The 18,426-nt window shown below is 38.5% G+C and overlaps 1 protein-coding gene across 1 annotated transcript in view; it reads right to left on the bottom strand.

Annotated features, from left to right (window-relative positions):
* The window catches only part of bmp7b (bone morphogenetic protein 7b), a 62,509-nt gene extending 44,593 nt beyond the window's left edge, over positions 1-17,916 (bottom strand). Inside the window, exon 1 of the mRNA XM_065286339.2 lies at positions 17,253-17,916. Coding sequence (XP_065142411.1) covers positions 17,253-17,652 — 400 coding nt within the window. The 5' untranslated portion in view covers positions 17,653-17,916. The remainder of the gene's footprint in view (positions 1-17,252) is intronic.
* Positions 17,917-18,426: the final 510 nt, after the last annotated feature.

Here is an 18,426-nt window from a genome sequence, read left to right as displayed (position 1 = left end):
GTGGAGTAACAAAGTGTTGACAGCTGTGTGTGTGTGTGTGTGTATGAGAGAAAAAGAGAGAGAGATAGAGAGAGAGAGAGCGAGAGAGAGAGTTTCTCTAGGACTGACAGTTCTGTCACTGTACATACAGTCAACACTGTTAGGGGCCAGTCACACCAAAAGCGTTTATGGCAGTTGCAGGCGCCTTATTTGAATGATATTCTATGGGCATTTGCGCGCTGTTTATGCGCGCTGAGCGCCTTGCGGTTTTTGCCGCCGGCCGCAGCACGCGCCTTTGAAGGAGCGCTGAGAGCGGAGAAGCGCCCGACGTCATTCGCGTCTTTCCATTGTCCATTCGAATGAGGGGAGAGGCGGGCCTTACGTTGTGGTGAGGGAAGTTTACAGTTGCGTTGAAGAACCGGACTCCACTCGCTCACTCTCTCCTGTGTGTTTGTGCACCTCTCATCCTCAAACAATGTCAGAGCAAGCGCCCTCTTTTTAAAGTTTCTGCTAATATGACAGATAACAGCAAAAGAGCGCTCACGCTTCAATATTTGATTGACAAGACAGCTGACTCGGTGGTTGCTTAGCAATATAAAAAGTCGCGTCGCACTGCTCTTTTTCTTAAAAAGGCAGTGCGTCGCGCCTTGCGTTTCGAAGCCTTTAAAGCGCGGTTGGTGTGACTGGCCCCTTACTATACTTTGGTAACAGGGTTGACCATTAATTTAATTAATTTAATTATTTTTGCGAGTAGATTACATACGGAGTCAATTTTTGGAATGCGAATGATACAAAATGGGTGCTTGAAACACGTGCTTTTCGCCTAAAACACGTCTTTAGCGCAAGTTGAATACCTGTATAGTAACTCAAGCAGAAAATTAGTAGCCTGGGTGCCAGCCGATCTTAGCCCCGCCCACCACATTTTGAAAAACGGGAAGATCGGTCTGGCTTTTTTCCGTTGAGGAGCTACTATGCAAGTCCCAAAACTGGCCGACGAATCAAATTGTGAGGGCGGGCTTTATACGATGATGGACAGATGATCAACGGTAACGTATCAACCTCGTCACCAAAGAGCGCGTGTGTTCAATCTGTTTACAATGAAATGGCTGCCGCTGGAGAATTCAGATGTGTGGATTCTGACATTGAGTCTGTTCTAAAAGATACAGAGCATTGATTTAAAAAGAGGAACAGAGAAAGGCGATCAAGGCATTTGTTTATGTTTTCGCCGTCATTCCTACGGGATTCGGCAAAAGTTGGTCGCACTTATGGAGGACAAAGTTAAAGAAGCAACTGAAATGGGTATCACGGCGATGCAACTTGGCGTGCACGACGAGATGGATATAATTAGCGGTCGTTGCCAGCTTCTTTTCGGAAGCCCGGAATCGTGACTGCTGAATAAGTGGAGGGACATGCTAGGCTCCGATATTTTTCAAGCCAACGTAATGGGTAGCTATCGTCGTGGATGAAGTTCACCTAACGTACAAATGGTAAGAGATAGTCTTACTGTATGACTTAGTAAATACTTAGTGTTGTGATATTAATGAAATGTTGTAAGCATAGTAGGTGTTGATGTACGTTCGCTAACTCAGACTTAGTATAATCACAATGATGTTAGTGTCATTGTAGCGAAATAATTAGCAGTTCGGTCAGGCTGCAAAAGACGACATTTCAACATACGTCACACACTCTGTTGCTCTGATTGGTCATAGGTCTATCCAATTGAGTGGATAGGCATTTTTCGGTTGAGACACGCCTCATAATTTTAGCTCAATGGAGCGGTATCAGACTCAAATTCTGACTAGAATTGAGTATGACAACGTCAGGCTAGAAAATTAGCATGATGCCACGATAAATCTCGGCAGTAATCTAGAGCGACGAATTCGATGCTTCGCTTTTGGTGTGTATGCAGCATAACAGAATTGACGCTGAATTATTCGGACAACAAGAAATCGTGATTTTCAGCTATATAAGACACATTTTACCAAAAGTATCAAATTGTTATGGCCTGTTATAGCTTGTGATTCATGACAATGAGCACCAAATTATTAAAATAATAAAAATATAACCATTTGAAAAAAGAAATGACTTTGGACACCAAATGTCCCTGCAATTATATAATTATATACTCATTTTACTACATCTCTTCGTGGCCCGACTTATGCTATCTGAACATTGTGAATGAAACTTTGTACTGGCACTTCTCGTGTTTATTGCGCTCTTAAGATGAATCACTTTGTGTGTTACTCAACACAAGTAGCTATAAATAAATTCATCTGTCAAATGCATAAATGTAGCACAAGTGATGAAGTTAAACTTGCGAAGCGTTCACACACAAACGCAAACACACGCCTGTGTCTCTCAGAAACACTGAATGATTCAACAAAAGAACAGGTCCTTAATTATTTTCCAATGGTATGAGGTTTCTGCTTGTGAATAAGTTGTGAGTCATATGCCTTTAAATGACTAATCTTTAAGTATTAAGCCATGGTTTTTCTTACAATGCCACTTGTCACCTGAACTAGCACTATAAAACCTTACAAACTGACTGCCAGAAATAAGCCTAAATCTCCCCACAGAGACATGCGTGCGTGTGTGCGTGCATGCGTGTGTGTGTGTGTGTGTGTGAAGGCAAGTTTCATGAGGATAACCCATTGTTGTAGTAGGACTCAAGAGAGTTTATGCTCTGACAAGGGGTTCACGGACGTATAGGGATTAGACACACACCCAAACACACACAGACACACTTCTGAATTAACTGAACCTCAAGAGGCAAGCGTTCTTGCTTAAAACAAAAGGTTAAACAGACAGTTCACCGCAGTAAAAGAATTCTGCAGAATACCCAAGCTGATCTTTTCCACACAATATAAACAGGATCTGGGATTCTTGAATTTTATAGAAATACAATAAAGTTATTATATAATATAATGATTTGAAACTTAATCTTACTCTGCCATATTTTTTACAACTCAAGTTGTAAAAAGTAATAAGTTACTTAATAAGTAATAAGGAGTTAGTTACCTGGTTGCCTTGAAATTTTTATTTAAAGGTATAGCGGAAGATTTTCCCGAATTTTTGAAAAGAACCGCCCCTCCACTTTAAAAAAATGCACATGCGCAACAATCTACCTGCTCCAGAGAGGGAGCACCTACGAAATGTGTGCACGAGAGGGGGCATGCACGAGCCTAGTTCTTCTCTTTGCTCTGTTTACTAGTTGCGCTCGGCATATTAACGTGTCTGTGCGGTTCGTGACTTGTGCCAGGGCTAGCATCGCTAATCGTAGCTTACATCAACTTTTACTAGCAGTGATTTTAAATGGATTTCTCCAAATAGCATGCCAAACTTTACCTGTCGAGTAGAAACTTTGCGTGGGAAGCCCAACAGGTGCTTTTAGCGCATGCAGCGTGTGTAATATTCTCCCAAAAACACTCTGGTCTTGTTTCTTTCTTCAGAGGCCTTTCTCTTCTTGTCATACGTAGACACTTTTTCTCTTGCGACCCTCAGACATTTTGGAAAAATACAATGAGAATGCAAGCTTCAATGAATGGCTGAAACCGTAGACCACCACACATATACACCTGAAAGTGCGCATGTGCAGAAAGCGAACCTAGGGACGAGCACGTACGACGGCCTTATGTCAACATATCACCAGAATGATTGACAACTGGGATGACCAATAGTCTTGATGATCCACCTGGAAAAAAAATCTTCCACTATACCTTTAATTCAACTAAAAAAATATTAGTTGTAACACAAGTCAAATCAACTTAAAATTTTAAAGCAACCAGATAACTGTCTTTTTTAAGTTGAACCAACAAGTTATTTTTTACAGTAGCAATTTTCACAAATTGTTGCAAACTGCAAACAGCTTTACTGTAAAAACATATTGGACAGACATGAAGAGAAACAAAAAACAATAAGAATAAATAACATTATTGCAAATTATTTCACAAAAGATGTACAGCTGCATCAGTATACAAAATGTAAACATATGCCTGCAGTTTACTAACCGGACGTTAAATTCATACTGCCATTTATGCAAGTATGTGTATCAAGTTTTAAATAACATGTATATTAACTATTTTAGACTGTATAAATAATTGTCTGTGGGGTTGTAATCAGCAATGTGTTAGCAGTGCAAAGGTCATGGGTTGGATTCTAGTAAACAAACAAACTGACTGTATATTTATAAGAAATATATATTTTAAAAATATATTGTGTGAAGAGCCCATTCTTATGATTTGCATATAATAATAGCAGGCAGTCTGAAAAGTCATGCAATACATAAGGAAAATTCAAATTTTGCGTGCATAAGATATGCCAGTCCTTCTCTAATACAGCGCATCTTTTATATATTGGTTTCTGTTTTTTTTACCATTGACGCTTGGGTTTAGGGTTAAAATAACTTTTTGTTACATTAAATGACATCCTTGGTTAAAAAATAGACAAAAACATGAAAAACCTATAAATAAAATAACATCTTAAAGCAAATCCCAAATCTAACACAAAACCCAAGCTAAACCAATATACAAAACGACATGAAAAGATGTGCCGTATTAAGTATTAAAGTTTGGTGTGAAAATGGTCCCACTTAATTTTAAAGCTCCATATGTACATACTATGTACCAATTGTGTAACTGTGTAATTACTACCAGCCCTGAACATAACCCTAACCGAAATTAAATACATGGATTTACCATTATTTTTGGGGGGGGGAAACTGTTAACAAACTGTAAGTGCACATACTGTAAAATAAAGTGCAACCAAATATTAACCTGCACTGTCAGAAAACAATCCTCAAAAGATGTACCCCATGCCGTCACTGGGGTGGTACCCTTTTTTAACAAAATACAACTTTGCACTTAAACAGTTTATATTAGTACCCTAGATTCTTTGTTTTGCAGTCGAGTTCAACTCGCGTCCGAGTCCACATGCAGCTTTATCTGGACTTGGTCTTAACTTGAACTCAACACTCTATCTCTGGTCTTGACTCAGACTTAAGTCGGACTTAACTACAACACTGCTCAGAGGTACATTTAGTATCTTAAAGGTAAATATTGGTACCAAATGTATATATATCTGTACCAATGTAACACATTAGGACCTCTTTAAATGATATTTTACTAGAAAACTCTGTTATTGATGCAACAAAAAAGATCAACAACATGAGCGTGAGTAGATCACTTTTTTATTTCTCTCTATTTGTTACTCTTTTCCTTAATCCTATTTGTCTTTTTCCTTTAAACATCTGCTAAGTATTAATGGCAAAACATTCACCTTTATTTTCATGTTTAGTGACTCCAAATGCCGGGAGCTGTGTTTTATTTTACGACCCCATTCTTACAGAGGCCATGATGTAAATGTTACAAGAGCATGGATCCATTAGAAGCCTTTATCTATCCATCAAAGATTCCACTCGCATGCCAGCCGGAGGATTGCATGAGAGCCAAATGTGACTAACACTCCAAACAACGCATTAGTGAGCCTGAAAGACGCAAAACAGACCCATAAAAAGCTGATGGGGTAATGACGTCTCTTTCTCGTGGCAGGTAGCAGACAGGTCATTTCCTCGCTCGACAGGGCTCTCTGCACAGGGGTCGGGCGATGTGTGGGAAGTGCGCAGACGTATGAGCTAACGGCACGGGTCGGGTCAGGTCAAACTCATTTCACCCCACTCCATCTTTTTCGTAGACTGAGAGAGACAACCTAATTCATTATAGTCTCATTAGATTAACAAGACTTAGTTTTTTATAAAATAGAATGTTAAAAACTAAACCTTGCTTTGGAGGCACTGCAAAAGCAAAACAAAAGTAAACAAGCTTCTGATTTTAGAGATTTATATATGCATAAGTAGGCTGACTTCTGAGTTACATTCGTTTGGTCAAGCTCTAAACCCTGTTTTCAAAGCACAAAAGCTTTCAGACATATGCTGAAAAGCAATACATAAAGTATTTCATAAGTTAGTAAGTGGTCTACTATATGGTTTACAGTTTCTGCAGTACTCAAGTGGGAAGGTACTTGATGGCCCAAATGAATGGTCCATAAACAACTATTATAAACTTTATTTGAAGTTCAGTCAAATTTAAGCTGAAATCCATAATATTTTTTTTGTTTTTGTAAAAAAATTACAAAAATCTGTTATTAAAGTGATACTCCAAATATCAAAATCACCCCATGATTTACTCCCCCTCAAGCAATCCGAGATATTATGTCCATCATCTTTCAGACAAAAATATTTGGAGATTTTAGTAAATATCCTTGCTTTTCCAAGCTTTTTAATTATAGAAAACAGGGATTCGAAAATAACTTTTGACTTTGTAGGCCAAAAGTGTATCCATCCTTTACAGAAGCAATCCACATGGCTCCAATGGGTTAATAAAGGTCTTCTGCAGGTAATTAATGCGATTTTGTAAGAAAAATATCTAGGTTTTAAATTTTATAAACTATAATAACTAGCTGCCAGTAACAACACCGTATTGGACTCATGCCAACAGCATATTAACACATTCGTTGACATGTAAACAATTGCAAAAGTTTTTATTATAAGAATTATGCAATATTAGTTAATGCCATTAAAGTTAAGTGATTTTCACGGGTGTCGTGTGCGAGCAAATTTGCATAAAGTTATCGTGGAGCTAATAAAGTAATTGTTAACATTAGGGGTGTAACGGTACGTGTATTCGTATCGGACCATTTCGGTTCAGGGCTTTCGGCATGGTGCACCCGTGCACCGAAAGGCCGAATGCAATCTTTTATGTGCGCCTGTGCGGAACATAATACGTGGGTTTCCACACGAACATATTAAGTGGCGGAAGTCTCCGTGTTCAGCGCAAGTCTTCTGTCAAACATATAACATAATTCGGCCCGCAGAAAGATTTTTATTTACTTAGTTGTATATTCGTTTGATTATTGATGTAAACATTCACGTGTCGTGTCTAAAAGCGCATGTTAAACGCGTGTCAACGCGCTGTTTTGTTCTTTCAAAAATGCGTGAGAGGATGCACGTCTTTCGTTGCTACGCAATCATGAGACGCGCTTTCTGTGACAGCGAGAATAAGGAATGCGTGATCAGATTTTTCATCTGCACCTCACGTCAATCATATCATTGTCACAATGCGATCAGCTGGTCGGGACAGAAAAGAGCGGTAACCCGGGCTTACTCAGCTGTTACTCAGCTGCGGAGGGGTTCGTTAGTTTAAATCACAGCTTACATTGACAACACAAGCAAAGATTAGGAGAAACGTGCAAAGGATAAAATATGGCTATGTATGCAACTCACTAATCTCAAAATGAGTGTATAAGAAGTATATCATCATGTTGCTTGCTATGCAGTTACACATAGAGCAGTAATATTATTTTTATACAGAGATGGTACATAGCCAATTCAATACTGTGAGTTAAACAATCCAAAATAAATCAAAACAGAAAATTTTTGGTTGCAAAAATGTAGGCTAATAGTTCATAAATGTATTCAGGAATTGAATTTGTTAGTTTAGTGCAAGGTTTAAGTAGAAAAAGTTTAAGAGAAGGTTAAGAAAAGAGTTACCTACTGTTGTAAAAAAGAACTTTGCAGTAGTATTTTATTTATAATTTTTTCATATATATTTTATATATTATATTTTAATAAAAAGTGTTTTTTTTAAACAATTTGTAAAAAAGTTTATAGTAATAAACAACCTGCAGTTTAATGTTTGCATTTTTCCCTTACTGTACCGAAAATGAACCGAACCGTGGCCTCCAAACCGGGGTACGCTCCGAACCGTGATTTTTGCGTACCGTTACACCCCTAGTTAACATCATAGTTATTGTTATAATGTGAACGGCCCTTAAAAGCCACCTATTTCATATACAACAGTATTTTGTGTATTTGGTATAATACAATGTGTTCGCGTGGTTTATGGTTAAAAAACACATTATTTTACAAATACCGTACATTTTTGTAGCTCCAGATTTTACTCTCATCCTGAAACGCACAGATTTTGTACAAAACTCATCAATTTGAAAACTGCTGTGTCCCTGATTGGCCAGCTAATCTCAGGGTTTCCCGCAGAAAATTTGTTAGTTAAGGTGGTAGGGTTGGGCGGGTGTTTTTGGCCGAGGACGTGGCAATGAAAGGGGCGGGGCGTATGCGTCATGATGAAAATTAAAATATTTTAATAAAATAAATAAATAAAATATTTATTTTTAAAACACTCAAATAAAACTTAATTTTGAAGAAACTTTGAAAAAAAATTAACACATACTAGATTATTAATGAATTTAATGTTTTTAACAGATACCTCTAATGGGAATTACTGTGTGATGAAGTGAAACTAAAGGGTTAATAAACACAAACTGAAGCAGATGTTGTAGAACGTTAGGCGAACGATGATAGATAGCGCAAACATGGTAAAAACTGATTATTTCCCACTATTAATTACATTATCTTAAAGGAGTGTAACTACTGTAGCATGTAAATAATGCACATAAATAAAGTGAGCAGAGCGCTCAACAATTATATCGAATCAACAGGCACGTGAAACCTTAGCAGGTTCCTCAAACAACAAAATCACCAGCTAACTTACGTTAAAATTGCAAGAACTATAGACTTATACAATAACAGGCGGTGTGAAGCGCGTCTGCGCTTTTCTCTGAGATGTTTTATCAACTGGCTAGTTATCCTCCAGACCACGTGTTTCTCATTTCGGCTGTGGCGCATGTGCCCGCTCGCGGTGTGAAGCGCATACACGCTATTCTCCGAGATGCACTTGACGGCCTTTTGTGCAGCGAATTATTATTATTTTTTTTTTTGGATGACCTAGTTAAGGCGGTGGGGTTTCCAAGCTTAGGCGGGCTGCCTTAACTGAAAAATGCTTGCCATGTTTGAAAGATTCTGTCACAATGCAATGCTGACAGGAGTTAACTTACAGGCTGTGCAAAACTGTTGCCTACAATCCGTGTGTTTGTTGTATTCCAAGAAAAGAGATTTAAGTTGAAGACGATAACTTGCTTCATCGTTTACTTTAAGTTATGTACCTATTGTTAACATGTACTAATACACACTTACACACCAAAGGAAATGTAAAAACGTGAATCAGACAATAGGGGCCCTTTAAAAGTTAATATCAGCAGGGCTTTTCAACGCTCAACCTGATTTTGCCAAGTAAAATATGTCCTTAGGGCAACATACTGTGTTGACCCAAAGACAACATTTTTGATTTTTTGTAAATGATCCTAAACCACAACCCTAACCATAACTGAACCCTAAAATCAGAAATGATAATGGTCTAGACGTAGCTAATCCTGGTTGTAAGCTTAAACTTAATGTTGCCTTGAGGACATCAACCGCTTGGCAAAATCACGAGAACCACATCTGAAGGGATTAAATACTGGAGTAGATATGGCATTTTCCTCTTAACATGTAAGATGTACCTGTATGTTGAAACATTTATTTTATCAAGTCATAACAAAAACCGTAGACATAGACTTGTTCAGATGACATTTTTTTGGATATATGACTGCTACGATCTACTTCAAACTATCATGTGGATGTGTAATGACAGATCCGCTCTGATGCAATAATCACAGACATCAGATTTATCCGCAAGGAGTAGCGGGGCGAACTCTTTCTATTTATAGCTTTTGGCATGGGGAGTCAAAACTACGGATATACACCCATTATACACCCATTGTACACCCAATACGCCCATTGTCAATTTCTACTGAAATCAATAATGAGTCAAGCCTTCAAGGCACTTCAAGCCATCTTTATTTGTGCGTTGCCGCCTATGTAGTTATCCAAATTATGGGTTTGATTTCAGTTGATGATCCCACAGATGTAGACAGTGAGGTGGAGCTGATGTCTCAGTACTCTAAGTATATTTTCCCTATCCTTAACTCTTACCTTTCCACTTTTAAACTTTTAAACCTGTTCAGGACTCTCTGCCTGAGACAATGGATTACAGTTTATAATGTTGTAAGTTTGTTTCTTGCACAGACCAATCTTTTCACTTTATACCTTTAGACTTTAATATATATCGTAGGATATATTTTGTGTTGCCTGTACCTGCTTTTATGACTCTCAAGTCCTGCATTTTGAAACACCAAGGACCTAACCCTGTTTGCATCACTAAATTATGTGCCTATACTCATGTAAATTTATGAGTCTTTTCCGTGACACTGAAATGTTTTTCCGCCTTTATGCGTGAACATGTCACGCATTTCTGTTTACGTGTCGCTGTCACGTATTTGTTAGTCAACTGTTTTGTCCTATTTTCAAACCATTGACGCTTCGGTTTAGGGTTAGATTTGGTGTTTGCGTTAAGATGTCACTTTAAGTATTGGTTTATACTTTTTTTCATGATTTATTTTTTATGATTTTTAAACTTGTCGCATTAGGGTTAAAGTTGGATTTGGGTAAGGATGTCATCTTATTTAAATCTAACCCTAAACCGAAGCGACAATGGTTAGAAAATAGGACAGTGGAGTAACTGGCGGGAAAACGTGTCAGTGTCACGGAAAATTTACGTGACTATAGGTACGTAATTTCGTGATACTGGGTTGAAGCACAACTGTTTCAGCTAAATATTTTGTCTTTTCTACTAAAGAGAAAGATCATGGCCTGATGATGAGTAAATTAACTGCAAAATAAAAATTTGGGGTTTATGAGTAAAGTAAAACATTTCTTCATTTGTACTTTAGGCCTTTCTGGAAGTGTCTGCTATATGAATAAATGTAAATGTAGCTATAAAGTGCTGATCTACCAATGGTCCTGTACTAAAACAGAGTCTACTTGGTTTACGCATCCACATAAATGAAATCCCAGATATGGGATGTGAAAACACAGGAAGTCGTCTCTGTCCATGTGCCATTTATCTTGTTATATGAAAGAAACCATCAGAACAGAAATAGACTATAAATCCGAGCAGGTCTCTCTTTCTCTCTCGTCTATATTTCAATAAGAGCTCAGTAAAGTTACTCTCCCACCTACTGTATTTACTACTCAGCTTCCATAAGATAAAAAGAGAAACAGAGACATGGGAAGTGAAAGAGAGAATGTTGTGGTGGTCAAAATTATAGTTCTCACTATTGGACATGCCTGCATGTGTCCTGACATGCTTAGATGTGGACATCTCACATCAAAATGTAACTTGCTTTAAAGGAATGACAGACTCATTTAGAGGCTGTTTACACCTGGTATTAAGATGATTTTTGGGTCGATCGGATCACAAGTGGAAGACGCTAAAGACAGGTGTACACGTGGAGTAAAACGCTTTTAGGTCGTCCAGTTTCGACCACATTCAGAGGTGGTCGAAAACGCATTTGACCGGATTGTTTTTGAGGTTCAGGCGTGCATGTTGTCGAATGCGTTCAAGCAGCCACATAAGATCGCCTACTCTCCACCTATTGATCTAATATGGGATGTATCGAGCACAATGTTTTCCCATAGGACACACAGTGTACAGCGCTATCTTTATGCTTACATTGATAAAACTGACACATCTCTCCAACTCTTTCATTTTTGTTTCGTTTTGTGAGCGTGTTAAAGTTGTGTGATCTCCTCTCATCAATTGCTCTGAAATATCAAAAAGCTCCTACATATACATGTACAGAATGTTGTGTAGCATGACTAACAACACAAACAGTGACTCTGACATTATATTAGCTTGAGTCAATTTAAACCCGTCATCATGCTTAAAAGAAAGCAGATGGGACTCGCCCACCCCTTACGAAAATTAACCATGTTTTTTTGTATATTGATTACTATTGCCAAAACTATGGTTATTTTGTGGTTAACTTGGTTTTACTACATTAACCATGCTTTTTTTTACTGTAGTTAAAGGGACATACCACCCCCTCAGTAATCAGGATAGAAGTGGTCAAAAGTGGACAAAAGAGATGGATTAAAACGCCAGGTGTAAACGTGAATTTGTCTCTTTCATCCACTTGTGATCCGATTGACAAAAACGCATCAGGTATAAACAGCCTTTTATTCATACCTTACCTACTTTTTACTGACTATGTATGTGACCACAGGATTGCCATGCAACAAAACTGTAAGTTAGACAATAAAAATAGGCAACCCTGCCTAATATGTGTAGACACTCAAAATGTTTTTCAGGTAAACTATCCGATATATTAGCTGAAAGACTCATATAGAGTATATCAGTCTTTCAACTACCATGCTCAACTAAAATATCTGAAACAATCATTTCTCAACATTTCACACGCATATGTCATGTTCACACACCATGCTCCGTGTTTTTCTATTTCCATTTTACATACATGCCGTAAGCCGTTTACACAGCTGGGCTTTTAACTAAGGTGACTCAGAGACAAAATGTCCCATGCCCCGGGGTCCAAAGAAATCATAGATCCACCCACTTACTCCACACTGCTTGAAAACATCTCTGTTATCCATAGACCTAACAAAGTGCAGACACACTGACACTCCACTGACACGACAACGGACGGGAACGTTATTTAAAAATGTCTAAGGCGCATACCTCAGACACAGCTGGTGCTATAAAACTCTAAAAGCTACCCAAGTACAAAGCACTCGCCTCCTGTGTTACTGCAAACAGTTTTGGTGAGTCATACCTGTACCTAAAATTCAATTTCATTGGCCACGTGAAAAAGATTCATAGCGGGACACCCGCGTTTCTGTCGTAAATTGTGCCTTGGGGCTTATGAAACATTTGTAGGAACAGAAAGGTTCTAGCCGTGCCAAACAAAGCTTCTTTAGAGCCCGGTCTTTAACAGACCTCCCCACTGCGCTTTCAAGACGTATCTGTGTAATCAGACCCACAACTGTTGTCATAATATTTTAGAAAGGCCGAATGCCACCCAGATTCATTCAGAAAGAGAACGAACGAACATTATGGAAACAACATTGCTTTCTTGTGCACTTCTGAATCCGTTCTTTGAATTATTTTTTTGTTTATCGAGAGGTAGCAGCATCTTCAACTGATCAAATTTTAAAGGCACCGTAGATGGGCACTGCCTACTGTATCTCACAAACACTGTTTGTGTTGTTCAGCACTTTATGTAAAGAACAAGGAATCATTTAAATTTTATTGTATATGTCCATTTCTAATGTCATTTTTTACATTTATGAACAATTTTAGCCAAGAAATAAGCACTTTACACTAGAGGACTTCCCGGGTTGACTTAGATCTAAAAACCTGAGGTCCGACCGAAGTTCGGGTGTAAAAGTTTCACATGTGCCTCCACACGGGTCGGGTATAATAATAGCGGCATCGGTTCTCAGGTCATTTAAAATGAATGTGTTTTTGCCGAACAGACCTGAGGCGACCCAAAATATCTGTGCATCGTGTGTACATCAAGACTTTTTCCAACCCCTTCTCTGTTTTTCAGGAGCGCTTGCAACATTTCGTGGTTTGCAGTAGGTTAATTTTCGTTGAGACAGACCTGTCAATTAATTTTTTTGAACATTTAAGTGGTTACCATGGTGTCTTTGTCAGACAACAAATGAAAACAAATGGAGCAGCGGGCCAAATTGGATGCGAGGCCAGCAGGGATTATTTTTGCCTGAATGGTGCACGCAGGGCTGCAGACTGCACACAAGTCGGTGCCATTTACATTCGGGTCCAGTCGGGTTAAAAAACATTGCCACTGGTTCGGGTCAGACTCGGGTCTAATTTCCTCGGGATTATCTCGGGTCGAGTCTTTCTTAAAAAAAATATATAATAATTATACACGCCGGGTTCGGTTTAAAAGTGATTGGGTAATTTGGGGTCGGGTACATTTCTTTGGACCCGAGAAAGACCTCTATTGTACACTCTTAAAAGTGAAGTTGTTTAAAGAGATAGTTTACCCAAAAATTAAAATTCTACCATAATTTACTCACCCTCGTGTTGTTTTAGATTTGTATACATTTCTTTTTTTCGTATGAACACAAAAGAAGATATTTTGATAAATGATGATAAGCACAAACCATTGACTTGTGTGAAAAACAAATACTATGAAAGTATTGTGATAAATGATGATGATATATTTTTATTAAAAATATTGTATTAAAATATGGTAAGCACAGAGTTAGTTTCCATTGAATTCCATAGGATTTGTTTTTCCTAAGTCAATAGTTTCCACCAGCTGTGTGCTTATCATTTATCTTTGTGTTCATTAGAAAAAAGAAATTCTTGCAGGCCTAGAACAACATGAGGGTGAGTAAACCAAGCCAGGATTTTCATTTTTGGGTGAACTATACCTTTAAAAAGGTCTTCCCAGTGATGCCATAGCATACAGTAGAAGAACCATTTTTGGCTCCTCAAAGAACCATTCAGTCAAAGGTTACTTCTCACGTTAATTTGTTCATTCATAATCATGACTGGAAAGCAAGGCAGCAGTCTTATATTTCAGACACAGTCATTGATACCTCTTAATCTTCATGTGCAACACAAATCACATCTGTTCACGATTGTGGTTCACACACACATGATTCTAACCAAAATGGCACCGGATGAATCATTTAATTTTGCCGAAAGATTAAATTAAGAATGATAAAATCACGAGTTTCGACCATTCAGCTCACAAAGCTTCTATTCTCATGACACAGATAATCTTATATAATGACTTATAAATGAGATTTATCCAATCAGCATGTTTTCCTTTCCTTATTCCTATTTCAATTTCATTGAAATATTTCTATTTGCAAACTACACACCACTACTACTTTTTCTTTTTTTACGAAAACTTTCTTTAAAAAAAGTGCATTTCTTCATAAAACCTTTTGTAAAAATATTAAAATTTTGTGGGAATTTGCGGAAAATCTTTTTTTTTTTCGGTAAACATTCGATCTTTAGACCTCACTGGAATCACATATGGTTCCCGTGTGAATTCGTCTGTGTTCCCTCTTGCTCATGTGAAACATCTTTGTTATGATTGACTGTCAGGTTTATGGATCACAGGTTCAGCTCTTGTATCATATGGCATCCATGCCTTTTTTCTGCTCCTAATTCAATGTAACAGCTGTGTGACTGCCATTGTGCAAACGAAGTGAATATGTACATATCTGCACATTCCTTCTGTAAAACGCCAAAGGGGAAAGTCTCTCTTGACGTTGTGTTTAATATAAAAGGTGTGCTGTTGCAGTTGAAAAGAGCAGGCTTTGGCAGGTTGTTTGATTTAAAGCTGATGTCTCTACTGAGGAAGAAGGAAAGCTAACCAGAAAGAAATAGAGGCCCTTGGTTTTTGCAAGACTGTGGTTGAATCTGTCCAAAATAGGCACAATACAGGATAATTACACATTTCAGAATAAGAAACGCTGTCACTTCCTTCACGGCAGTCAAACACACACCAAACAAAAAACACACATTATAGTCTTTTCAGAATTAATGGTAGGGGTTTAAATTCATTTCATGTATACCTTATTATTAAGCAAAAGTATTTTTTAACTTCGAATCGAAAATTAATTTTTATTTAAGAGTGTATGCATACACTTGTGGCAATGTATGTATTTTTATGTCTTTATGCTTGCATTATACAACATGCCCATAATTAACATAAATCTAGGGCTATAACCACCATAAACATTAAGGTAATCTTTACCCGTCTAACTTTCAAAAAATGATTTAAATCAATTACTACTTTACATTTTGTCACCGCTGTGTGGAATTTGCGGTCACAAAACAATTGCAGCTCAGTTAGAGCATCAAGTTAAAGGGATAGTTCACCCAAAAATTTAAATTCATCTTTTACTAACCCTCATGTTGTTCTTGTTTAAGTTGATTTATTCTGTTAAATGCAAAAGAATATATTTTGATAAATGATGGTAAGCACACAGTTGACAGAACCCATTGACTTCCATAGTATTTATCCTATGGAAATCAATGGGTACCGTGTGCTTCCCATTATTTATTCAAATATCTTCTTTTGTGTTTAACAGAATAAAGAAACTTAAACAAGAACAACATGAGGGTGAGTAAATGATGACAGAATTTTCATTTTTGGGTGAACTTTCCCTTTAACAGTATAAAGGTTATGGGTTTAATACGGATCAAATGTATACCTTGAACGCTCTGTAAGTCACTTTGCATGAAAGCTTCTGCCAAATGCATAAATGTAAATACTTTAATTACCAACCAAATACTGGAGTGAGTGTGTAAACCGTCCTAAATACTTTCTTGTCGATCATCTTATCTAACAAGGTTTTTGTACCTTAAAGAATTGAGAGCAAATCTGAACTCTACTACAGTACATCCAACCATTTTACCAATAAACAGTGACACACATCACACCCTTAACAACTTAACTGCTCTTATCGCGTTGTAAATCATACATTATAAGGCAATGTTGTGCTTACAAGCAGTTGATGATGTTTTAATGAGGAAATGAACAGAATCTCGGATAAGACAGGTGCCAGGTACTTATGCAACATTCAGCCAAGTTAGCCAGTGACAAAGATAATAGTTAGATGGGTGGGGAAAGGGTTTGAGATGAAGGAAAGGTGGATGACACAGCTGCTTGAATGGGGTCAAGGGAGGAGTCCATACAGGTTATGTTCTTGCATTCAGTCTGCACTGTTGGCCGATGTACAAATGCAAATGCATTTTAAGATAATAAAATATGCTTTATAGTTAGTAACTTGATGATTTTAATTGTTTTGGTTTAGTTTTCCTAGCGTGGTTGAGCAAGGAGACGTACTTTGCACTTCAGCTGTCACAGTCAGCTGATATCATTACTGCAGAGGAAACAACAGAAGATAAAGAGACTGAGCTCCCAGACAGTCAACCCTGAACACCTGAACATTAGAGGAGGATGCAGCTGGCCCTGAGACAGCAGACGCTTGGGAATGTGACAGCACTTATTAACTTTGGACAAAAACACATAATATAGGTTTGCATTCAGCAGCATTAGGAGCTTCATATCACTCCAGGTTTACGGCTTGGGCACATAAGTGGCCTAATGAAATTAAACACACAATGAGTAGAGAACTATGCATGTTATTTGGCCCAAGAAGAAGAAATAAAATATGTAGGACTCTCAGAGAGAAAAAAATCTCCATTCTTTGGCCTGTTATTATTCACTCAACCCTGTTATTATGCAATTTTGTGTCAGATCTTTCATATGAATGCCATAACATGAAAAGACAAGATGTGCAATCTGCCTACTGTATGTTGGTAACCACAAATTCACCACAACAGGAACCATCGTTTAACCAAAGAAGCATGCACGCTTCACTATAACTGACTATAATAAAACCATTGTTCGCGTTCCCAAGGGGCTGTGCCACAATAAAGTGCATCCCAACATTGTCAGTGCGCGTGCATTCTTACCTAGATTTACAAAACTCATAACCATGTCCGCGTCGTTTAGGAAGTTGCTGTCCTGCAGGGTGGCGATCGGCGGTCCCTGAGTGGTGAACACGGGCTTGTAGGGGTACGAAAAGCCCTCCTCGTCTCCCTCAGTGGACATGGCATTGTACAGATCCAGCATGAACATCGGCGCGGCGTTGTGCTTGCCGTGGAGGTGCGGCCGCGGCCGGTGCGGTAACCCGAGGATTGACAAGATCTCCCGCTGCATCTCCCGGCGCTCCTGGCTCTTTAAGCGCCGGTGAATGAAACTCGAGTGCACCTCGTTGTCCAGAGTAAAGTTTGTAAAAACCGTGTCAGCCAGCACGCAATATCCCCATACGAGCAACAGGACGAACCCGCTTAAATCCAATAACGAAACCATAACTTTTCTTTTCTAAGCGTTCAGAAAGATAAACGAGCCAATGCAAATAGGTAATGCACTGATTGGAAATTTTATAGTCGGCGTTGGTTATTTTGTTACCTCATTTCGGCCACAAATCAAACTAGCTCTCTTTAAAAGAGACGCATTTATAACACGGATCTGTTTTTAATCAACCCTATGCGTTTCTGGAGAGTTTTCCAAGAGCTCGCAACCTGCAGAGACGCACGGAGCCTGATGCGTGTTTCAAGTACAGATCGCAAACTTGAGGAGGCGCTCCGCGCAGGGAGGAGCGAAGGGGAGACTCGTAAACTCCGCTAAAAACAGAGTGGGACGTATGAGAAAGTAAGGACTTATATCTCGCCGGGTTATCTCTGTCGATGCTTGTCTCTTTACTGTAATGACGGGTGGAGGCTTTCCTGCGCGCTTCGCGGATGCGCGTATTCAGAAATGCACCTGCGGCAACGGCGTGTTGCTCTGACGCGCGACTCTTTGTGCATGAACGATATCGCAACATGTCAGGGAGAGTGATTTATACTGTTGTTTTTAGCTGTAGTGATGGAGATCTTACCTGAGGGTATAGATCACAATCACAAACTCTTGAAGGAAACATGACTTACACCGTCCTATGTCTCTGTGACAGTTTGATGTTATACTACAGATGTAAACGTATCCTGTAACACAGACTTGACTTGGTGCACATGGTTTATCTTCTAGCTAACCCAGGTGAAAAGAAGTAGGCTACAGTTCCATAGTGTACTTAAAGTCCTCTATTTT

Source organism: Paramisgurnus dabryanus, chromosome 21 (genome assembly GCF_030506205.2).
Source record: "Paramisgurnus dabryanus chromosome 21, PD_genome_1.1, whole genome shotgun sequence".
Lineage (NCBI taxonomy): Eukaryota > Metazoa > Chordata > Actinopteri > Cypriniformes > Cobitidae > Paramisgurnus > Paramisgurnus dabryanus.
Note: the sequence above shows the minus strand (reverse complement) of the source record. Positions and strands in the feature narration are given on the sequence as shown.